The sequence below is a fragment of the Nothoprocta perdicaria genome, unplaced genomic scaffold (assembly GCF_003342845.1).
Source record: "Nothoprocta perdicaria isolate Ctin4 unplaced genomic scaffold, notPer1 scaffold_294, whole genome shotgun sequence".
Taxonomy (NCBI): domain Eukaryota; kingdom Metazoa; phylum Chordata; class Aves; order Tinamiformes; family Tinamidae; genus Nothoprocta; species Nothoprocta perdicaria.
The window spans coordinates 429-17,759 of NW_020455526.1; the positions used below are offsets into that span (position 1 = coordinate 429).

Here is a 17,331-nt window from a genome sequence, read left to right on the forward strand (position 1 = left end):
TATTTTTAGTTACATTAAGTGACTGGATATATGAGCTATTTTTAATAAAACAGATCTATTTGGCAAACATCATACAATAGCTCATTACAAATAAATGAAATGGGATCAGTATGTCCAATAGTAAGTCTTGCTATGGACTACCTGCATTTGATCTTTTTTATTTTATTTGTTTTTTGTTTTAATTAGGCTGTTAATATTCATTGAAGAGATTTCAAAATGAGAACTTTCTTGTTTTGTCTTTATGCTGTAGGTATGTCAAATAATCCCAATGCCAGTAAATCACTTTCCAGTTGGCAGCACTATGACAACCGTGCATCTTTCTTCAGATGGTACCTATTTTTACTGGATTTGGTCTCCTGCAGGCCTCAATGAAAAAACACCAAAGGGCCACTCTGTGTTTATGGATATTTTTGAACTTATAGTAAGTGAAATATTCTTCTCTCAGACTCTTGAATTAGTACTATGGCTATTGTATAGTTAAATATAAGCATTTTAAAGTCAGTAAAGTAGATTTTAGTATTGGTATATGTAATCTGAATAGCTGCTTTGTAATGTGTTTACAAAATAACTTTTTAACAGAAGGTGTATTGTTTAGTTCTGCTTTTCAAAGGACATACAACTATCACACTCCTGCAGTGAGAATTATACTGTAAAACATACTTTATTATTGTTTCCAGTTCAGTTTTGTGCTGAGACAATAATTTACCAGGATTTAAAGTATTCTTTCCTGTGGATCTGCTTCAATGCATTAAAAGTTGATCAGGCTTCAGAAGTTGAAAAGCATAATTGTTTTGTCAACACTGCATTTTATAACCTAAAATGATTTTATATTGTACGCACGCATGCACATACACACGTATGCACACACCATCTCAATCTATATTTGTTTGCATAGCAGAGCTTCCAGGATATTCAGCAAATTGGTAGTTGAAATTATAGGAGACTTTATCTTTGACAACTCACCTAGTAATTAGTAACCTAGTAATTTCTAACTGCAGATTGTAACTGCTGTACTTAGTGGGACAATATAACTGGAAGAGATGGGTTATGGAAGTATAGCTTATAGAAATTACCTAATGCTACCATTCAGACCTTATCTTCGTTAAGTAGCATATTCTTTAATGAAGCTTCCCCTAAGGAATGCCATCTAAGAAAATAATTATTTATCTTTTTTGTCTGGCTTATGATTTAAAGAATGCTCTTGGAAAACTCACCAGCGAAATAGCAATGATATTAAGACCTAGTTTTGTTAGTATTTTAAGTAGTCTTCCAGAAATAAATTAAACTTATGACAAGYAGTTCTGTCTTCCAGAACTGAAGYATCAGAARATACTATATGGAATTGCAAAGTTGYGACCAGTTATTCATCTGTTTAGCTTTTGTAATACTTTGCAAAAAGTTTTGACACCAAAGTTTATGTTCATACCTCAAACTCATGTATTTCACTGTCTTCAGCAAGTTTCTGTTAAGATTCTCTGTCTCATAGGAGTTTAAATATCTAACTTTTTTTTTGCCATTTTATTAGGTAGAAAATGGCATATGTATAGCAAATCCTCTACAGGAACGAATTATATTAATGAGAAAAGAGGGTGAATCTGCAAAAAGTATAAATGAGATGCTTCTGAGTAGGCTGTCTAGATACAGAGCCTCCCCGTCAGCAACACTGGCTGCTCTCACTGGCTCTACAATCTCCAATACGTTGAAAGAGGACCAAGCAGGTCAGAAGGAGTTTTATTGACTTACAGTATTTTTTCACTTTCATTTCTTAATACATTCAATGTAATTACTAATAATGTTATTTCTATGTTAAGAATTACATGCTTTTCTTTTTCCTTCAGCATTAAGTGTTTGAAATGTAGGGATGTTTCCATAAATACAAATTGTGCAGGAAACAGAAATGCTTACAAGGGAATCAGTCAAGAGTCAGCCTGAAGAGCTGTTTTAAGACTGTATTTTACCAGCTGACAACTAGAGTTGACCTACTTGAAGCCCTAAGTAGAAATCTGCCTTGTTTGTTGTACCTTTTCCAAGTCTTAAACTTCATGAAGAAGTGTGTATTTGTTCTATAACTTCTGTTTTAACATTCCAGCTGCAAACACAAGTTGTGGACTGCCACTGAAAATGTTGAGAAGAACTCCCATATACACGTGTGGAACGTACTTGGTGATGTTGGTCCCACCTCCAGGTGGATCAGGCAGCTCCGCAACGCGCTCACTTTTTGGAGGCACAAGTGCTTTGTCGTCTTTAAAAAGTGAGTAGGAACATCTATGGAGTGTTTAAATCCTTGCTATTCTGACACATAATAAACCTCTGCAAAATTTATCGAATGCTTTTCCTCCATGTAGTTCTTGCTTCAAGCTTGGTGTTCAATATTTCGGATGGGCAGTTCACAAGCCGAGCAGATCTCATTGATGCTGCAGGAAGTTCACTTGGACGTGGTGCTCTCGTCCCAGGACTCGGTAAGAAGTCGTCTTTTTTCTGGGAATATTTCATAACTGAACATATGCAATCCTTGCCTAAGAAAGAGGCCAGTACTTAAAAGAAACCTGAGCTAAATCAGGCTAAATTTTGTGTTATGTGCAACAATATTAATAATATATTTTACTTATGTTTATAAATAATAAACACTGGAGTATTTTCTTGAAACCGAATGGATGTGCATTTACTTGAATCATTGAAAGGAGTGTGCTTTAGTTTCACTCCATTAAGAATAAATCTTATGTAACATTTTTCCTTCCAGTGCATAATTAGTTTACTGTGTCACATGACAGATTTCTTTAAGAAAATAAATTAGATACCTAAGATATTTAATAAACATTCTAAAGTCTGGTATGCCAAATATTTTCCTTTTTAGGTGCCTGTTATGATACTATGAATAACATGATCTGGACATGCTCTAATGATTATATTGATCAGTGGTGTAATCCTGGAAACCAGGCGTTCCACTGCGTCTGTCAGAGGCTGGGAGTTAGTCATATCATCACAGAACCAAAAGGTGAGGCAAACCAGAATCCAGCCTTCTATACTAAGTGCAAGTTGAATGAAAGATTGTTGGAGAAACTGCTTTCTGAAACTTTTCCTCAAAAATAATGAAAATTACCCTTGAAAAGTTGTTTATAAATTCTATACATGACTATGTGATCTTTGTAAAAAGAAAAAGAAGAGATGTACTGGAAAGTTTCCAGATTTTATTAGTTTTGGCATGTTACAAATGGATGCGAGTAATTCTTTCATTTGCAACACAAGTGGGAACCCTAAAAGTTAGAGATTATATCATGTGCTTTAGAAGCAAATGGTACATTGTATTTGTAGATGTGTTTAAATGTCTTTCCTTTTCTTTCTAGGAGATGCAATAACAACAAATGAGGTTATTAACCAGTTACTGCACCATGTTGGTGCCATGTGTATCCATCAACTCAATTTGCTTGCAGCCAGCAACAATATTCCCATAACAAATTTTCTGGGCAAACAACATCCAATTGAAGCACATCACCTCAGCAGTATTTGTGACATTATGGAGAAAGCTATGGTGAACGGCGATACTTGTATAATACGCTGCATCCTTGTTGTCTTTCAGGTACAGTGGTATCTTAAACATATTTTACAGTAAACACTTAAAAACTAAAAGAAAAATCTGTTAGAATACAGGCCAGCACCTATTCCTTTTCTCCATTGCATTCAGTTTAATAGAGGTTGAAGTAATGGTTGCTTTGTTTTGTTTTATATACCCCTTTGAGGTTCCTAATTTAAGAAAAAGGTGATTGCTGCTGTTGCAGTTTTAAGTCAAATCCAGAGAGATTATGGGATGTGATTTTAGTGTTCTATTTTGTTTTATTTGGCTGAGGGGCTGGAAGAACAACAGCTTGTCTTGCTGCAAAGCCAACCCCAAACTTTAAAGGCTAAATTCAATTTCTGACTCTTGAGTTTTCTAGTCATCTAGACAAGTAGTCGTGGAAACTGTCAAGAAAAAAATGGTTAATTTAAACTACTGTTGTTCATATTCATGTCACCATGTTTGGTTTTTAAATATGTTGTGGCTTTTTAAATTATTTTGTAGGTGGTTTTCAAGTTTTTCTTCAGTCCACAAACTGAAAGAAATAGAGATATTGTTAGAAGATCTGGCCTGTTGCTTTGGCAATTACTGATGGCACCAAGGGACCAGATTTGCGCTGAAATTCAGAAAGAAGTTTGTCTAGCAATTAGGTAAATATCTGTTCTGTCTAATTTAAAAAGAATTTAACATCTGACTTACTGAAAAAGATCATTAAACTGGGATTACTGTTACAGTTTACTATTACAGCAGACAAAGAGTCAAATTGTATTCTGCAATTACAGTTTTAATATGATCAGAATAGAACATTTCAATGTGGAATTATTATGATTTATATTTGTGGAAGAAGGGGAATGCAATTCCATGATGATAGTGAAATGACAGGTAGTAAATAGAAATGGAGTAAAGAGTAAGGACAAAATTCAGTGCAAGTGAAAGCAGAAATGTCTCCACAAGGGATATTTGCAGATAGATCTTTTTGTTCCAAAAATGCTGGCTGTAGCACCCTCTGCTTAATTTAACTGAGGACAGGTATAAGGAGCCATTCTTTAATAAATGTAATATTAAGAGCAGAGGCTTCTTGCTTTCCAGATCTTGCATTTCCTGCTGCAGTCTCTTACAGATATTTGAGCCATAGCTTTTTTCCATCACCACGGTTCTTCTATTTGATTTTTTTTTTCCTTTCTTGGAACATCTGTCTGTTTGCTGCAAAATAATTGTGCTGTCATTGCTGTCATACATATGCATAACGACAGTGGGGTTTCACAGAGGGAAGAAGCAGTTTGCTGGAGAAAGCCACTGCTTATTTTATGACATTGATCTGTATATTAAGATATGGCAGGTGTCTTTCTAAGTTAGAGTGAGCTCTTATACAGCAATTCTAAGCACTGTCTATGAGACAATAAGCTGAGATCCTGTGACATTATTTTTCATATGCTCATTGAAATTATTCCATTTACTTTTGAAGGTGTTAAATAGTGCTTTGTTGTTGTTGTTGTTGTTGTTTTTCTTTAGCTCTGGTTTAAATATCCTGTATCCTGGAGAAGTAGAAATCAATAATTTATTGAAATTGGTCCTGACTGAAGGTGAGAATTTCTTACTGATGTGTGGGAGTCTGTTCTTCTAATTGAAAACAAAATGTGAAGGTGTTCTCAATATCTGCAAAGAACGGGAAAAATATGTGTCTCAAACCAGCCTTTTCTAGAAAATCACAGAGTGCTTATAATTTTTAAACAGCCTTCTCAATGGCTGCATGGACAAGTGTTTGTTAGGGGGAAAAAGGGGAGATTTGTCTCAGAATCTTAGTAGCCTATAATATGAGCGAGGAGGAATCAGGCTACGCTGTTAATACAGTTATTTCTGTTCAGTAATTTACATTCAATAAGACGTTTGAGGAAATAAGAATAAATTTGGTAAAACGCTGCTTTGCGAAAATTCTTGCATTCCATTTCAGGAGAGAGAAATAGTGGTCTCTCCCAACTTCGTGACGTTATCCTGACTAATTTAGCTGAACAGCTTCAGAACAACAGATTTGGAAGTGAAGATGATGAACATTATAGGTAAAATGTACACATTTTAAAAAACTTTTATGTTCTGTGTTTCTATTATTTGCCCTAGATGCTTGCATAAAATTCTCCTTATGTTGCTTGCACTTTTGCTTCCAGTAAAATCTCAAACCTGTCTTCATGTGTGTTGTGGGTAGGATTTCATGAGCACAAAGGGGAGATGATCATGTTGATTTGAGGTATTACCAGAATCTTTGGAGGTTTCTGTGCCTAAATTTAGATTTTAATTCCCTGATGTTAAGGGATGTTAAGGTTTCGTTTGCTTTGTATTTCTAAATTGCTATGAAGTTGAACAGGCATTTGATGGGCTTCACATAATACAGCTTGTACTTGCATGGTATTTTGAGCTAAACAAAATAAGTAATAATTACTTTGTTAACATTTCGTATCTTTCCTGAATTTTTAAAGACTAAATGATGAGCTATTGCACTACATCCTCAAGATTGTTGTCCGAGAATCTTGTGTCTTAATCACCAAGTGCCAAACTGTATCTAAAGATGATTTTCAAAGGCTTCTTTCAACTGTGCCTGTAAGTAGAATGTATTTTGTTAAAAGTAAAATCGCTTTTCATTTCTGACTTAAATCCAACCTATCTTTATATAACAATATAAATATTGTTGTGGGGTTTTGGGTTTTTTTTTTTTATTTGTTCTTTGCCTCCTAATTTCTTCTTCTTCTTATGTTTTGAAGTACAAGGTTTGGCTGAATCCAGACTGATTAAAGAGTGTAGATAATGTAAAGTGTACTTATTTGTATTAAAGGCTGCATCTTCGTGCTTGCGGTATCTGATGGCTGTACAGAACCACCTACTCAGTAACACTATTTTGATTAAACCTGATGAAAATGATGACAGTGACAGCTCCTTGCAGGGAGAGACATTGAAGGTACAGGTAAACACCAAGTTTTATTCCAGTATGGCTCTCTACAGTCAAAGTCCACCACTGTTTCTGCAGTACGTTCTACTTGTGCTGTATTATCAGCTCTTTTCCTCTTGATTTAGTTAGATGATGCTAGACAGAGTTTTCCTGCTCTTCAGCTAGAGTCAGTGGTTGTTTTGGGTTCAAATATTGCAGTTTGATTTCTCTCTTGTCAGTGAGCAAATGCTTCCTTTCCCAAACCTATCTAATGTGGTTTTAAATATATTTTAATTTGTATGTGATTGTCAGAAAATTTACATGCTATGAAATTGTGTGCATGTTCCTCCTCCCCCTAGACAGAAATGGAAACAATAATTATTCGGATTTAGATAGAAAATGGGTGGTTTTGTCTGTCTTGCCTTACTGACTTAAGATTTTTGCAGTTCTAACTGCAAAGCTTACGTAGAGCTGTCTTCCTTCTGTTGTCTGAAATAGTGTGAAGTCACTGAGGCCCTATTTTGAGTGTTTGTTAAGGGAACTGTGAGGAGACAAGGTTCAAGGACAGTGATATTTTTGTTGGTGTAAGGTTTACAAAACTGGTGTTATATTTATTACGACAACTAGAATAGTGCTGAATATAAGCCAAGTTATCCCAGCATGTAGGCTCTTTTAATAGTGTTTTTTTAAATGATTCTTTTATAATCCTATTAACTTCCGAATTTCTGGTATAGTTTGCAGAGCTGTTTTTTGGGTTTTGTTTTGTTTTTTTTTGTGTGTGTGCTCATAGTCTGATGAAGTTACAGTTAACTTATTGCGAGTTGCTGAGTAAATGCTGAATGTACTTTCCTTGTCTCACTATTCACCCATGTTTTCATTGTTCAGTTTTTCTCTTTACAGTGATCCTCATACCTGCTAGGACATTGTGTCACCAATGCTGTACCTTGGCTGGCTAACAGCTGCTCTCCTGTGCTGGACTGGGGATTCCTTCCCTCTAGAAACTGGACGTGCATCCCATAATATGCACCTAGTTTCTCCCAGCACTTGGGGGCTTAGCATTAATCAAATTTAAGTCTTGGATGAATCTACTGCTGCAGGCCTGCCAGGTCACATTATCGTTATTTTAATTTGGAAATACCATCCTTTCATTTAGTTGTCTTTTTATTATTATTATTATTATTATTATTATTATTCTCTAAGAATTTAACTATCCTGTAAACTTTTTGTACCTAGGAACTAAAGGCCAGCATTTTGTCGCTTGCTACACAAATTTTGACGGGATGCGATGAAGTTCTCGAAATGCTGCAACAAGTCACTACAGCACTAATAAACAGTGACATTTCTGATAGAGAGCAAAGGTAAGACACGTGTAAATGATGTGCTTCAAAATAGCAAAGTGTTGTGGAAGTAAGTGGAAGTAACATTAAATATCTTTTAATACGTAACTTCATACGCAAGCTTTGAATTTGTAGGAGCTGTTTCTTACTATAACATTTACGTAGCACTTACCTGTTGAAGCTTTTAGAACCAGACTTTCCATCTGGTTCTACTACTGGATAACAACTTTCCTGTAGTTGTCCTAGTTGGATAACTACAGATTAATGTAAACTCAAGTTTGTAAGTTTTTAGTCCCTTCCAATGATACTCAGAAGCAGAGAAACTGGAAGCATAGGTATTTTGTCAGCTAAGAATATTCCAGTAAGATACTGTCACCTTGGAGAAATTCTAATGTTTTCATTTTTTTTTAACACACTGGAATGTAAATGTTCTCTCTGCTGAACTTTGAATTATTTACTTGCACAGTCTGTTAGAAGATTAAGCGGTTGTCTTTAAAAATAGTAATGATAAGCTACAAAAATAGCTGTTACTGAATAAACCCTGAATTTTCTTGCAGATTAAAAGGCCTGGAACAAATTACAAAGGCCACTATGCTTGGTCACCTGCTTCCTGTACTCTTGACATCTCTGATGCATCCAAATTTACAAACATTAACCATGGCTGATGCCTTGATGCCTCAGCTGGTGCAGCTTGTCCTTTATACAAGTCAGGTATGGCCTTCACATGAGCAGTTGTCTGCAAAGGAAAAAGATGTTTCATGCATGTTCTAAAATGCTGTAGATGTTGGTCAGCTGTCTGCACTAAGTGATTCAGAGACTGTGGTTGAAGAATTGCTCAACAGCTCATGACAAAAGCTGATGCTAGCTGTTCTACCAAGTCAAATGTAATATGTTGCATTAAATGTATGTTGCTGATGTAAATTAATATCTAACTTAATTGTTAATGTGTTTTAGTACTGAGATTCTTAAAATGAGTTGTTGTTTGCATATTTCTAACACTACATTTTGTGATACAGACTGCACTGTTGCTTAAAACTCAGTCTCCAGTTTTCTCAGAACTGAACAGTTCCCCTACTGGTGCTTCAGAGCAGAAGGGCAAGCTGTTACCTGATGAGAGGTGATGTGCTGAATGTTTGTGTCTTTTCATGGGATAAAATGTTCTGTAATGTTGATTTGACCTTTGCTGTAGGATAAATCTTCAAGCAGTGATCTTAAAGACAAAATTGTGTTGATTTGTAAGTTTGCCTTTGAGGTTAAAAAAGGCTTTATAAAGGATAATCATCTTGCAACAGTGAGCTAGGCTAAGGAAGACCTTCATGAGAAAATATATTTTACTCTAGCAGCATGAGATATGCTCTAGTTTGAGATATGCTCTAGTTTAAACCTTTACAATATTGTTTCAATAAAGATAAATGTAACAATTTTAATCTTGGATTAAAATCCTTGATCTTAACTCAGAGTTGTACAGCTTCTTCTTAAAAACAGATATGATGAGGAAGTCTTGTTTAATTTAGTTATTTTTTTTCTATTTGCAGTGTTTTAGAATTTGTATATATAATATATTTGAATACATAGTACAAATCTATGTATTGAATTTCAGGACTATATTGCTGAACTTCACTGTTGTTTCAGAATGCTGGAGGAGAAGGAAGAACCAGGTTTTCTTACGGGTTTGAAGATCCCTGCTCCTTGGGCTGCTGGGAAGACTGTAGAAACAGTTCATCCAGTCAGGGATAACTATAAATTTAAAGAAACTGTACATATCCCAGGAGCCCGCTGTTTATATCTTAGATTTGACAACAGATGTTCTTCACAATATGATTATGATAAGGTAAGCAATGGCCGATTCAGAAAATCTTTCTTTCCATCTTTATTTTTATTTTATTTCCTGTGCATTTTTATCAGGAATTCATCTCTTCTTCCTCTGTTTTTCATGGCACCATACTTTCAATGTTGAGGATTATGTGCAAGTTTTTACTGAGAATAGCTTTTTAGTTTACACTGTAACGCCACAGTCTAGTTCTTCCAAAGGTCTAGAAAATAGTGATGCAGGGAGATTATTGATGCTAAACAAGTGTGAAAACTTTTCAAAGAATTTTTTGAGTTTCACCTTGTTGAATGTGAGATAACTACAATAGCTAGATATTGTATTGTAGATATCTATTCTATAGATAGAAAATATACAATGAGTATTGACTTGAAAAGGCAGGGAGGAGGAAGTGTATTATCTCCTGGTTCATAACTTAGGTTGTTTTTGACAAAATAGTCCCAAAAGAGTATATGCTTAAGTTTTCCCACGTATTATTTCAGAACATAAATCTATTGATTCTGTCGCTGTGTAAAACTCACCAGTGATAGGGGCTTTTGGTTAAGAACTAAGACTTGGTTAGCAATTTTCCCCAAATAAGTGAGGTAGTACTGGTGGCTATGACACAGGAGAACTGTAGTTTCCTCCAGACTTTTTTTTGCTCATAAATTCATACCGACTCTTCCAGGTTTTTACATCCATTTCATGTTGACACACATTCTAAAACTTTGACATCCTTCTCCTCTTGGTTTTTGTCTAATTTTCCTTATTTCTCAGATTTTAAGCTTGTTGTCCCCTTTGTAGATAAGCACAGTTTATTTGAACTGGGCAGAGCTAGAAAAGTTTCTCCTTTTTTTTGTCTTTTTTACATATTTTTCCCTGATGTTAAATAGCTTGTTTATATGGATTAATATGAACAAGTATCTTAAATTTCTAGAATGTAACTAATATTGCCTTTAAAAATCAGAGAGCTATTTGTGTTTGTGGTATTTGCTAATTGTTGCTCTCTATTTTTCAACATAGTCCTGTGATACTGACTCTCTATATTAGCTTATGTACAAACATGTTAAATATTTATGTTTCTAGTCATGTTACTAGTTAAAGTCTTACAGAAAACTTTGGGCCTCATCGTGTTCCCACTGAAGTCACTGGCAAAACATTAACTTCAAAGGGAGCAGGATCAATCCCGTCGTTAGAGAGGCAATATGTTCTAATGAGCTTAGCATGAGAACTGTAAGTTAGGATTCCTCTTTGCTGCTTCCAGTTCTGCTATTGAGTGGTGGGACCTTGGGCAAAGGACTCTCTCTCCCTGCCTCAGTTTCCCCATCTGTAAAATGGGGATAATAATACTTTGCCTACTCACCTCACAGGGCTGTTGTGAGGACTTGTTAATGTTAATAAAGCGCTTTGCAAACATGAAGCGTGGTGTAAGTGCTAAGTATTATTATTATTATTAGCTTTTCTTGTTTTTCTCTTACAGTCTAACAGTGTATTTTATGTTTTGAAGTTGGTGATCTATGCTGGTCCTAACACAAACAGTAGGAAGGTTGCTGAGTATGGAGGCAATACACTGGGATATGGCAGCCGTAGTGTCTTAGGAACTGGTTGGCCGAAAGACTTAGTAAAGGTACAGTATTATAATCCAAAATATTTCGTATAGTCTCTTTTGGAATCCGTGCAGAGACCGTTTTAACCCTAAATGAAGTCCAAGCTTTTAAGTGTATGCTTATCGTGATGAGATCTCTTCTCGAGTAGACTATTATGTCATTGGGAGTAATGTTAAACTCATTTGTATATTATGCATATTGTCATTCTAAGGGATTGTTTTGTTACGTCTTTTTGGAATTCATTCATTATTGATATGATGTAGTCCTGGAACTTTAAACAACACTTAAGGTTCTATAAGTATGAGAAATTCTTACTGAATCTGAGACTGTGCGTGTTTGCTTAAGTGCCAGATGAATAATTGTTTTTAAGATAGCCCACAAATATAACAATTAGTAGATATAACAACTTTCCACACAYTTATATACCCTCAGATAGGCTGAATGTGTAAAATCCCTCAGAAACTTTGTTCAATATATTCCCTTAGATTTTATGCAGTGCCATATTTCTTATGTATTTGTGGTGCTCCATCATCCTCTACTAAAACTTGGCTAATATTCCTAATAGGGAAAAAAATCCTGAAAAAGGAGAACAAGAAGTAGTAAGTTGGAAAGCAGTTCCATTCAAACACACCAGTGTTCAAAAGTAATGGCTTTAAGAAATATTTTTTATGTTGTTCTATTAGCAACATCTTCTATTAATGTTAAAATTCTCTGAGTCTTGAAGAACTTGTTTGTCTTCCCTCCTTCAAGAAAAGAACTGTTGATCATTGCTTATATTTGCAGAAGTATAGAGAATGCTTTCTGATGAAAATTAAAGCCAAGTAACACAGACTGACTTCATAAATTCAAATTCCTATTCCACAACTGCATTTTTATTTGCTTTACTGTAGTTAACCAGCAGCAGAATCAAAACTCAACTGCCCACTAAACAATACCCTTAAAGAAAGGGAAGAATCTTTAATCAATGTATATGATGGGAGATAAAAACAGTTAACAGTAATTTAAAAAATTAATCCATAAAATAAGCCACTTTAATGAAAAGCTTACTTGTTTGCCTCAATTCTTAAATGAATCTTTTTTTTTTTTTTTTCTTTTCCTTCTCTCCTCCTCTTCGGAATTTTAAGGTGGAAGGAGATACAGTCACCTTCTCCTTCGAAATGCGGAGTGGCCGTGAGCACAACACTCCAGACAAAGCCATGTGGGGCTTTGCTTGCACTGTTCGAGCACAGGTACTCTGATGTGGCAGATTCCATGCAAGAGGTTCAGCCTAGATTTATTTTCATACCTTCTATCCAGCAGAAATGTACATCAAAGATGAAGTTCACCTATGAAATTTAAAACAGTAGTAGCTTATTTTAACTATATATCTAAAATTCCTTTATAATGTAAAGGACTTTAGTTTTAAACATGTTGCTTCTATAGCCAGCAGTGCCTGTGGCATTTATGCTTGGTAACATAGGCTTTTATAGAGAAATGTTACCTTGATTTTTGTATATTTTTATATTTTTAATTGTCAAAGCCATTGCTTTTCATTGTTAAAGCATTTTTTCAGTGTCCCTCTGTGTAAAATTGATGTCTTATGTTGAAATAGATGAGAGAATGTTTTCCTAGTTGATTAACTGGTGGAACTTATCACTATTCCTACTACAGGAGTCTTCAGAGGACGTGTCGGGAGGCTTACCTTTCTTAGTAGACCTGGCACTTGGCCTTTCTGTGTTAGCTTGTTCTATGCTACGAATATTATACAATGGACCAGAAATTACCAAAGATGAAGAAACCTGTCAAGAGCTCTTAAGATCTAAACTACTACAAAGGTATTTAACTTTTTTTTTTAAGTTTTTATCAGTTTTCTTGTGTGTTTTAGCACAAAATAGTTTCCTGTGCAGTTTTTCAACAGTTTTGTCATGCCTAAACATAAAGAAATAATCCAGAGAACAGAAGTTCTGTTTTCTTGAGATGAGTAAACGGAGAAAAATTAGACCGTATTTGGTACAAGCCATGATTGCTGTGCTGCACAATAAGGCTGAATCAAGTTCTTTTGGTAGTTTATTGCTAACTGAGATATCTTTTTGAATGTGAGGGGTGTTGGAAAGAACCCACAGTCCTTTTCACCTGCTCTTTTACTGATTTATTTTTCCAGGTGCCAGTGGCAGGTGGAGGCTAATGGTGTAATATCCCCAGCCCTTACACCAAGTCCATCTCCGTTGCCTCTTACTATAGATGAAGATCGAGAGTTTACCTACCCTTCCGAYGTTCTGGTGCCTCCTGTGGGACACTATTTTGATCTGCCTAGGATTAGGCTGCCTCCAGGAATCATGATAAAACTCAGGGAGATTTCAGGACGTGCTCGACCTCAGTTCAGACCTAGTATAAAGTAAGTAGTCGTGTTTCAAACTATTTTGTTGCCAAAATAAGTGATTTTAAGGCAATGGCAAAGATGTCAGTTTAATAAGCATTTGATATTCTGTGACTACTTGTTTGTGAATGCAACATCTAGGGAGCAGTAAATATGATTTGTAAAAGTGTGCCAGTTATTCTTGCCTAATCAGTTCGACTTTACCTGTAACCCTAGGGAAGTGATTCAGCCAGAAGTAATGGAGGAGATGGTGGTTTCATGTGTGATCAAGCATTTGAATTTGGTTGATGCGCTCCAGTCCTTGATAAATTTCCAGTATCAGGAAGAACATGCTGAGGAATATGATTTACTTTGTAAAATAATGGGAGAGACTTTTAAGAAGCTAAATGCCATGGAGAGACAATTACAGGTAAAAAGAAAATAACACAACTTTTTGTTTGCTTTTTTGAGAATATGGACTTACTAACAGCATTTCAGAAACAAATGTAAAATGCATTGGCATTTCTTTTTTTAATCTTGTGAGGATGAACAAATGCAATAAATGCTGTTTTTATTTCTTTATTAGAGTGTAGCTGAGCTGGAACAGAAATGGCAGAATGAGGTGGATGATGCCATGCATGGAAAGCTGGAGAACAACGTTCCATTCTTCTATGACTATCACTTCAATGAGGTAACCTTTGTTGCTGTTACGTGTTCATGCTTCAGGATGCTCTCAATACATGTTCATTCTTTTTCTTCCCTTTGGCTAGAGCAAGATGAAAGAACTGGAACTTCTGTGTTCAATGAAAGAAGTTTCTTTCGATGGAAGTGATCTTGAGAACGTAGTCTTGGCATTAAGGTTAGTGGTTGGATGTGGAGTGTGCCATTTAAGCAAGGAGCTTAAAAATGGGCAAATTTAGCTCTGCGAATGAACTTATAAAACTCACTGAAGTTCCACTGCTGCTTAAAGTTGCATGCATCCATAAAAACTAACAGAAGTATAAACTTAAATCTCATACTGTACCTGTAGCATTTAGTGTTGTAAAAAAATAAGCTGGTACTAGTTTTGAAAATGTTTCATATCCCAATTTCTTTAAAAAGCTGGTAGATCTATAGGAAAAAAAAACTGAGAACAGAGAAGTTGATCTTCTAATTGGGGATATTAATACCTTAATTTTTCCTTAGTTTTTCATATCTGCCTCATAATATCTAATTAAATCATTAGAAATATTTTTCTTAGTATATTAATGTTGCTACTTTGTTATTACCTGTTTAACAGAGGCCTTAATTATTTCATTTTTTGTTGTTTTTTAYTTTGTTGTCATAAGGAATAGTTGGAGACTACAAGGGGCATACCTTTTTTTACAGTAACTTTTCTTACAATAAGACCTGATTTCAGTAGGCTTTAAAACATAACCAAGTTTATTACTTTTTTTTTTTTTTCTTTCATGATTTCAGGGAGAAGTTTTTCCAAGAGGCCAATTCACTGATACAGAAGTCCTCTCATCCCCTTGCTAAAACAAAAACATTGGTTAAGAGCTTGATGAATAGAGCAGAGTTGTTATTACACGTCACCATTGCAGCACAGTCTGGTATCACAAGAAGTATATCTGGTACCCCTACAGAGACCCCAGGTCTGAACAAATAATAAATCTAAATACTAGCACTGTACACTTATTTCTAAAATATTTTGTCTATTCCAAATTATTCTTTTTCTCTGATCTCTTTCACTTAATTTTAAGTACTTAACTTTTTCAAGGCAGATTAACTAATTGACAGTGAATGAAATGGAGCCCTTTGTTCTTATTGTCATACTGATAGTAATTAAGCTTCTCATCATAYTTTGTGGAATTTGAACTTTAATCTCATGAATTACTGAATTAAAAGACTAGCTTGAAATAATACTTGAGAACACACGACAAGAAAACAGGAAAACCCTCTGAACTGATGTCCAAATTCTTGCTTAGGCTGTGCTTCCCCCATCCTCTCTTAGAGTTTTTACTGGAATGTGCACTGGAATGATTTTAAGCAGTTTGTAMATAACCTGCTAGACTGTGTGTGACTTGCTTTCCTGTTCTGTAATATTGCAGCTTGTAAGTCAGCATCTGAGACGAAGGTGATATCTCACGCAGTGCGCCAGCCTGTCTTCCTTCGCAGTATGTCAGCGCCATCTGACTTAGAAATGATCGGTAACGAAGACCTCGAGTTTGCTAGATCRAGTCAAAGGTAGGCAAGGGTTCATGCCACTGAGCTGTGTTACAGTAGCGTGCACCATGTTTTTAAAATGGTCATAGACTTTGCACATGCAGCACATCATTTTCATTGGATCAGCTTAAAACTGCCATGTCTAATGATCCTGTGTTCTCATAGGCGACGCCACGTTACTAGCCACAGGAGCAGCTCTTTCACTCTTCTTCAGTCGCTGACCATAGAGGATAGCAACGATAAACCCACGTACAGTGTCTTACTGGGGCAGCTCTTTGCTTTCATCGGAACAAATCCTGACCAAGCAGTATGTCATTTTAAATMTACTAATTTCTTGCATTTTCAAAGTGGGCACTGAATGGATGTGTCTCGTTTGTGCCTCGTTAACAAAAAGCAAATAATTTCTCGTAGGTCTCGAGCAGCAGTTTTCTGCTAGCTGCTCAGACGCGGTGGCGTCGCGGCAACACGAGGAAGCAAGCACTGGTGCACATGAGAGAACTGCTGACAGCAGCTGTTCGGGTGGGTGGTGTGACACATCTCGTAGGCCCAGTGACCATGGTACTTCAAGGAGGACCAAGGTTTGTTTCCCTCTCCAAAAATAACTGAATGTTTGGGTCTTGGTACAAGATAGTCAGCTTGTCTTGCTGCAGTGTGATTTACTGATTATCAGGGCTCAAGTTCTCAGGACTGTACTTCCAACAGCAAATTTGTTTGCTCCTTGTACAGTAAAAGACTCAAATTTTTAATAATTTTTTTTACTCATTTGTATTTTCCTGTCATATTGGCATGATACATCCACAAGTATTTAATTAGTGTATGTTATTTTATTGACTATTATTGCATGYATGTTTCTTAGATGTTAGTAGTAGATGAGCTGATCCTAATAGCGTCATCTAAATTTGATAGCGATTTTGTAAGAATTTCGTGTTTTTTGCTAAATTTCACCCTTGTTGCAGCTAAAAGTATACTAGTATCTTGTTTATGTATGTTTGATATGAAAGTGTTAAATAGCCAACTTGGAATTTTGCCTCTAAATCTTCCATGAGTTATTCTTAATCTGCTGGGATTTTCTGAAGCTGTATTTGGAAGTTTCCTCATTTCATTTAACCTAGAAAGCCATGATTTCAAATGTCTGACTACCAACAGAATTGAAGAGCTCACGTGTGGTGGGATGGTGGAACAAGTCCAGGAAGCTTTTGGAGAGACGATGACGTCTGTGGTCTCACTGTGTGCTCGCTACCCCATTGCTTGTGCAAATAGCATTGGCCTCTTATGCACTATACCTTACACAAGGTATGAAATTATTGCTCTGAAAAAGGGAAAAAAATAAACTACAGTTGTCCTCAAAAAGGCTTAGCATTAAAAGGAGAATCATTGTAGAATATTAACRTACTTCCCTTCTTGATGATGGGTATCTGAGCACATCCTGTTCAGATTTTTTCTGAGGACAGAATTTGATGTGAGGAGGGCAATGGAGAGGCAGAAATTTCTAGCTTTGCAGAGTAAAGTAATTAGCCTGCTGAATTAACAGCAAATACTGATTATTTTGTGTCTGTAGGTAGTGACTGCA

The 17,331-nt window shown here is 35.7% G+C and overlaps 1 protein-coding gene across 3 annotated transcripts in view; it reads left to right on the forward strand.

The window, feature by feature from the left end:
* The first annotated feature begins 256 nt into the window (after nucleotides 1-256).
* HECTD4 (HECT domain E3 ubiquitin protein ligase 4) overlaps nucleotides 257-17,331 on the forward strand; it is a 46,295-nt gene continuing 29,220 nt past the window's right edge. The window contains exons 1-27 of one of the 3 annotated variants that reach the window (XM_026041806.1): nucleotides 257-421; nucleotides 1,526-1,718; nucleotides 2,090-2,251; nucleotides 2,346-2,459; nucleotides 2,855-2,995; nucleotides 3,345-3,577; nucleotides 4,058-4,203; nucleotides 5,066-5,136; nucleotides 5,505-5,610; nucleotides 6,025-6,145; nucleotides 6,378-6,506; nucleotides 7,704-7,828; nucleotides 8,365-8,518; nucleotides 8,824-8,924; nucleotides 9,440-9,638; nucleotides 11,095-11,241; nucleotides 12,346-12,450; nucleotides 12,872-13,035; nucleotides 13,362-13,595; nucleotides 13,794-13,986; nucleotides 14,143-14,247; nucleotides 14,327-14,415; nucleotides 15,015-15,190; nucleotides 15,647-15,782; nucleotides 15,927-16,068; nucleotides 16,173-16,339; nucleotides 16,908-17,054. In XM_026041806.1, coding sequence (XP_025897591.1) covers nucleotides 269-421; nucleotides 1,526-1,718; nucleotides 2,090-2,251; nucleotides 2,346-2,459; nucleotides 2,855-2,995; nucleotides 3,345-3,577; nucleotides 4,058-4,203; nucleotides 5,066-5,136; nucleotides 5,505-5,610; nucleotides 6,025-6,145; nucleotides 6,378-6,506; nucleotides 7,704-7,828; nucleotides 8,365-8,518; nucleotides 8,824-8,924; nucleotides 9,440-9,638; nucleotides 11,095-11,241; nucleotides 12,346-12,450; nucleotides 12,872-13,035; nucleotides 13,362-13,595; nucleotides 13,794-13,986; nucleotides 14,143-14,247; nucleotides 14,327-14,415; nucleotides 15,015-15,190; nucleotides 15,647-15,782; nucleotides 15,927-16,068; nucleotides 16,173-16,339; nucleotides 16,908-17,054 — 3,953 coding nt within the window. In that variant the 5' untranslated portion in view covers nucleotides 257-268. The remainder of the gene's footprint in view (nucleotides 422-1,525; nucleotides 1,719-2,089; nucleotides 2,252-2,345; nucleotides 2,460-2,854; nucleotides 2,996-3,344; nucleotides 3,578-4,057; nucleotides 4,204-5,065; nucleotides 5,137-5,504; nucleotides 5,611-6,024; nucleotides 6,146-6,377; nucleotides 6,507-7,703; nucleotides 7,829-8,364; nucleotides 8,519-8,823; nucleotides 8,925-9,439; nucleotides 9,639-11,094; nucleotides 11,242-12,345; nucleotides 12,451-12,871; nucleotides 13,036-13,361; nucleotides 13,596-13,793; nucleotides 13,987-14,142; nucleotides 14,248-14,326; nucleotides 14,416-15,014; nucleotides 15,191-15,646; nucleotides 15,783-15,926; nucleotides 16,069-16,172; nucleotides 16,340-16,907; nucleotides 17,055-17,331) is intronic. The other 2 variants (XM_026041807.1, XM_026041808.1) reach the window with 2 other exon arrangements.